Source organism: Pteropus alecto, unplaced genomic scaffold (assembly GCF_000325575.1).
Source record: "Pteropus alecto unplaced genomic scaffold, ASM32557v1 scaffold326, whole genome shotgun sequence".
In the NCBI taxonomy this organism is placed as follows: domain Eukaryota; kingdom Metazoa; phylum Chordata; class Mammalia; order Chiroptera; family Pteropodidae; genus Pteropus; species Pteropus alecto.
Window position 1 is genome coordinate 1,421,104 of NW_006438873.1, and position 5,154 is coordinate 1,426,257.

The following is a 5,154-nucleotide window of genomic DNA, read 5'->3' on the forward strand; positions in this document are numbered from 1 at the left end:
GGGTCTGTGAGGGAGACAAGAATCTTTCTGCCCTTGATACCAGTGCTGGCGCTCTTGTCCCCACCTGCCTGCCCCTTGTGGAACGCAGGACTCGCTCCTGGTGTCTTGGCACATCCCAGGCCTAGGGAGGCCCTGACCTGTCCTCCCGGGGCTGTCTGTGGCCCCACCCCACCATCCCTTTTTGACTGTTGATTCCTTCACAGCTGGTACTCTGGGGCCAGCGCTAAGGGGTCTGGAGGTGGGACCAGGGGGCCTCCCCACTCAGTCCCTGCCTCAGCATGGTGGCTGACGGCTGGCTTCTGGGGCAGGAGTGGAGGCAGCACAGATAGCGAAGAGGACGAGGAGGACGAGGAGGACGTCGAAGAGGAAGGCCGGGCAGTCTGCGGAGGGGCCGGGCCCCCCTCTCACTCTGGCATCAGCCCTCAGTCTCTGGGTGGGTGAGCATGCTGGTGGGCGTGGTTGGGTGGGCAGGGGTCTGCCTGCCATGCTCACTGCTGCCCCTACCCCAGGCCCCAACTGGACAGCCACCTTTGACCCAGTGCCTACTGACTTCCCGACCAGCCTCCAAGACTCCAGGGAGAAGGAGCTGTGCCCTGAGCATCCTGCCCCACAGGGACCCCTTGGCTTGTGCCAGGACCTCCCCACCCCAAGCCTGGCCAGCCCTGTGGCCCCTGACGCCATGCAGCTCAGGTGAGGCTGGGAGGTGTGGCCAGGCAGTGGTGCCAGGTCCTGGTTCCCTTAGGCTCCAGGGTCAACCCCGGCCGCCCCCTTGGGCTACTTATCTTGCCTCCCAGGTCTCAGGACCCCACACCCCCTTCAGCACCTCAGGAAGCCACAGATGGCGGCAAAGTAGCGGAGCCTTTGGGTGAGCCACTGCCCACTGCCTGCCTAACACTGCCCATCTACCTGCCCACTGTGCCCCGCGGCCCTGCTTCTGCTGTCCCCTGGCCTTCCAGTTTGGAGCAACATGCTGTTTCATGTGTCTGGGCTTCTCTCCTTCGCACAGCCCCCTGTCAGGTTTTGGTCAGTGTCGGGGACTTCCAGGCCACCCTCAGAGGGACAAGCTGTGCCCCCAACTCTTTGGACAGGTGACCAACTGGGGAGCAACTTCTGGGCGGCTGTGTGGGGGAGATGAATAGAGCCTGGCCCTTGGGTCGTTCCTGCCCCAGAGCTGCTGCGAGGGGCCCTTGCGAGACCCCCCCAGGGCTGTGCATGTGTTGTCCATACATGGGTGCCCTACAGAGTCCTGGACCCTAGGGACCCCTACCTAGCCCCAGAGGTGAAAAGGAGGCTTTCAGAAGGGCCAGGAGTGTGCAGGGCCCATGTCCCAGCTGACCTTGAGCTCCTGCTGGTGACAGCTTCCAGAGGTCTTTGGCCAGGAGGCCCTGGGCTATGTGCTCCTTCTGTGGTCACATTAGCCCCTGGAGGCAACAGCGTCCAGCAGGGCGGTACTGATGGTAACCCTCCTGACTCTACCACCGCCAGTGCAACCAGAGACCCTGCTACCTCTGTCCCAGCCCCTGTGGCCCACCGGCCCCCCCAGACCATGGAGGAGGAGAAGAGCTCAGAGCTTGCAGGGCTATCCCAAAGCCAGAGGTGAGCACAGCGTGGCCTCATGCTGGTGGGTGGTGGTGGTGTGGGCTGAGACACTGACCCATCCCATCCCTTCCTCTGGACAGTGCCCAGGCCCCGGAGCCGCTTCCAGTGCCCAATGGCTCTGCCCTGGGAGGGCCCGCATCCCCAGGCTCCCAGTGAGTGGCAGAGGCTGGGGGGCAGGGGCTAGGGGTGGCGAGTGGGTAGGCTGGCTCCTCACCCAGATTTTCCTCTCGGTTCCCAGGTAACTGCCTGGTCCCGGTGGTGGCAGCCAAATCCTCAACCTGCGCATGGACCCTGCCCGGGTGGGAGCAGGGTGGGTCCCACGGTGGCCCGTTGCCCCATCACTCCATCCCCATCCCACCGCCCACGCTCTCTCCTCTGGAGTCCCAGGAGGCTGCTGCCAGGGAGACAGCCCCCGCCATTTGCACTGAGGAAAGAAATGATGGAGTTTTGTCTCCTAGAATAAAAATATAGAGAGTTGAGTAGAGAGAAGAGAGAGAGAAACATATATTATATATTATATATATATTGAGGGAGGAGAGTGGGTGGGAAGAGAGCGGAAGAAAACCAGGTCTCAGGAGGGGTGGCAGGGTGGGTTGGACCTTTATCCCCTCCCAGCGGGGGCTGTGTTGGGATTCTCAAGGCACCGTCCACCCTCCCCTCCCACCATCCCCCACTTCGGTGCAGACGTCCACACCCACACTTGGCCTTTTAGCTCAGGCCCACCTAGAGGGGCCGAGTGGGGGCTGTGCCTTTGCCCAGCCCCTTGCCCCAGGCTGGGAGCTGAAGGGCCTTCTGCCTGGCCTGGTGGCTCTCTAGGGGCTGGGGGCTCATGGTCCAAGGGGGCCTTCCTGGTGACATTCCCATGGGGCCCTGACACTCATGAGACCCCTGTGCCTCCCATGGACCCCAGGGTGGGGGTTTGGCAGGGGTCTGGCTGGGGTCCCCTCCCACACCTGAGGGTCTGGGGTCCAGCCCAGCTGCCAAGTGACCTTGTCCCAGCTCCCTCTCCCCAGGCTGGCGTGAGTGCGTGTGTGTTTGTGCTGAGCTTCTATTTCATATCGCAGATATAAATAAAGGAAGACAGTTTAAGACTTCTGCCGCTCAGACCTTGAGTTCTGGGACTCAGGGTCGGGGTCCTGTGCTGTCCCTGTTCTTCCCTCCACCTCGGGTGTGCCGCTCAGAGTGGCATCAGGCTCTTAAACCTCTGTGTTCTGCTGGGGGTGGGGTAACTTCTGCTTTACCAGGAAGGGGTCCGAGGAGGAGGAACCGGGTGTTGCTCAGTCTACTGTGGGACCTGGTCTCAAGAGCTGTCTGCTGGGGTCCCCTTAATGTCCACTGTTCACCCTTCATCCACCCAGCCGTGGAGGGGACCTTACAGAAGCCACATCCCCTGAGCCTGCTCCACCAGAGGACACCCTGTGGGCTCACACCTCTCAGAGAGGAAGCTGGAGAGAAGATGGGCACACATGCAAGACCTATACAGGAAGCTTGTCTGGTGCCGGCCAGAGTTCTGGACCGTAGGCTGATGATCAATGCCTTGGGCCACCCATTCTGGGTATTTGTTCCATCAGGACATGTTTCTGGTGGAGGCCACCAGGGTGGTGCAGGCTCCCCAGGGGAACTCGGAGGCCCAAGTGCAGGAAGGACCCCTGGGCCACTGTGAGGGGCAGCGGAGTTTCCGTCTGCTTGTTTCTTACTCTGGCAGGATGGTCCCCGCAACGTGGTGGAGAGGTGTTGATTGTCTGGGCATCTGCTCCCACAGCCTCCCAGGCAGAGAGGGAAGAAACCAGGTTCCTGGGGGCTGGGGCTATGGGGCAGGAGGGACATCCTGTGTCCTGATGCCACTTTATCAGCAGGTGCCAGGCAGGGACCTCCATGGGTGGGGCCAGCATCTCCCTGGGCCATTATCAGTCCGAGAGTCCACAGGACACTCCTTAGGTTAACGTATAACCATGCATGTCTCTTCCACCCCTCAAAGCCATTGGTGCCCACATACAGGTCACTCTTGGGGGGTCACTGGCCGATATGGATGCCTGGAAAGGGGGTATGCCCCCAAATCCTCACTTCTTATCCCAAGTGAGAGCCCCTGATTGTGGAAGCGGGGTGGTGGCTGGGCCTGGGCTCCTAGAGACCAGAGCAGCCCAGAGGAATTGGGGGAGGCTTGGCCTTCTGGGAGCCTGTGTTTTGTGGGGCTAGGCAGCCTGGGGTCCCTGGGTGGGGGTGAGATGGAAGCCCTGAGACCTGGGTCTTGGCCTCCAAGGGCTGGGGGCTGGCTGGGATCCCCAGGTCAGTTGGGTTCTCCTGGGGGCTCATCCCAGGAGCTGGGGGCTGGCTGAGCTCCAGTGGCTCAGTGGCCCCCTTGTTCCCGAAGCAGCTGTACCTGGGCAGGTCCCTGAGCCCATTTTTCCTCACCTGTGCTGCCTACTTCATCCTCTGGATTCCTGAGGACCCACCGTCCTGGGTTGGCGCCCTGGTCAAGTGCCTGCCTGTGCTGTGCCTGGCGGGGTTTCTGCGGGCATGCGCTAGTGGGCACTACAGCTCTCTCCTACAGGTGGCCCTGTTGTTTTCAGCCTTCGGAGATGGCTTTCTTATCTGGCCTGAGACTTTCCTCTACGGTGAGCGCTTTGAGCAGGGCTGTGTCATCCTTTTTGGACTTCCACTTGGAGGGGTCTGGGGTGTAGGGGCGACTTCCCGATGGCATCTGCCATGAGCCTTCATGGGGCCTTCCAAGGCACTGGGATATGGCAGTGACCGACACACACCCAGATCCCTGCCCTCACAGAGCTTGGACAACTGAGGGGCTTACCTTAGAAGATGTGAGTGTCAGGCATGGGGGAAGTAGAGATGGGGTCCAGGTGTTGTAGTCTTTAGTAGACTAGCTGAGGACAGCCTTGCTGAGAAGGGGACGTATTGGAGGTGTTATGGGAAGGGCAGTCCAGGCAAAGAGACCAGCAAGCACAGAGCCCGGGTGGGAGTGTGCCCAACGTGTGTGCTCAGACAGCCCCAGGTAGGAAGCAGAGCAGCCTGGGGACTCAGTGGACAGTCTTGAACAGAGTAAAGATGGATACCACGTGGCCCAAGGGTCGGGGGAGGCAAGAGAAGTGGCATTGCCGCAGTGGGAGCTCCTATCCCTCGGGGGCAGTCCTATCCCTCAGGCGCTGGGTGGCAAGGCGATTTGGAGAAGCAGGCCTCACCAGGCGCCCCAACCTCATGTCCTCCAGGTGTGGCTGCCTTCACCGAGGCCCAGCTCCTGTACGTCTGGGCTTTCGGCCTTACGCCCCTGCAGCCAGGCCTCCTGCTGCCCATCGTCCTGGCCTCCCTCCCATTCGGTGGCCTCCTGCTGCTACACCTCTCGCCTGACAAGGCGCTGCCCTTAACAGCCTACATCCTGGCCCTGGCCACCATGCTGTGGCGCGGCCTAGCCAGGGGCGGGAGCGCCCACTGGGGCGCCCTGTTCTTTGCAATCTCAGATGCTGTGCTGGCCTACCACACCTTCATCCAGCCCCTGCCCTATAGCCGCCTGGCGGTCATGGCCACCTACTATGCTGCCCAGTT

At 61.5% G+C, this 5,154-nt stretch overlaps 2 protein-coding genes across 3 annotated transcripts in view; both read left to right on the top strand.

Annotated features, from left to right (window-relative positions):
* The window catches only part of PPP6R1 (protein phosphatase 6 regulatory subunit 1), a 12,761-nt gene extending 10,071 nt beyond the window's left edge, over nt 1-2,690 (top strand). Inside the window, exons 16-22 of one of the 2 annotated variants that reach the window (XM_025049637.1) lie at nt 309-433; nt 510-690; nt 795-865; nt 1,007-1,088; nt 1,486-1,596; nt 1,680-1,751; nt 1,838-2,690. In XM_025049637.1, coding sequence (XP_024905405.1) covers nt 309-433; nt 510-690; nt 795-865; nt 1,007-1,088; nt 1,486-1,596; nt 1,680-1,751; nt 1,838-1,841 — 646 coding nt within the window. In that variant the 3' untranslated portion in view covers nt 1,842-2,690. Of the gene's footprint in view, nt 1-308; nt 434-509; nt 691-794; nt 866-1,006; nt 1,089-1,485; nt 1,597-1,679; nt 1,756-1,837 lie in introns of those variants that run through there. The other variant, XM_025049638.1, reaches the window with a different exon arrangement.
* A 145-nt stretch (nt 2,691-2,835) lies between these two features.
* TMEM86B (transmembrane protein 86B) overlaps nt 2,836-5,154 on the top strand; it is a 2,697-nt gene continuing 378 nt past the window's right edge. Inside the window, exons 1-3 of the mRNA XM_025049651.1 lie at nt 2,836-3,675; nt 3,971-4,214; nt 4,821-5,151. Of these exons, the coding sequence (XP_024905419.1) occupies nt 3,556-3,675; nt 3,971-4,214; nt 4,821-5,151 (695 nt within the window). The 5' untranslated portion in view covers nt 2,836-3,555. The remainder of the gene's footprint in view (nt 3,676-3,970; nt 4,215-4,820; nt 5,152-5,154) is intronic.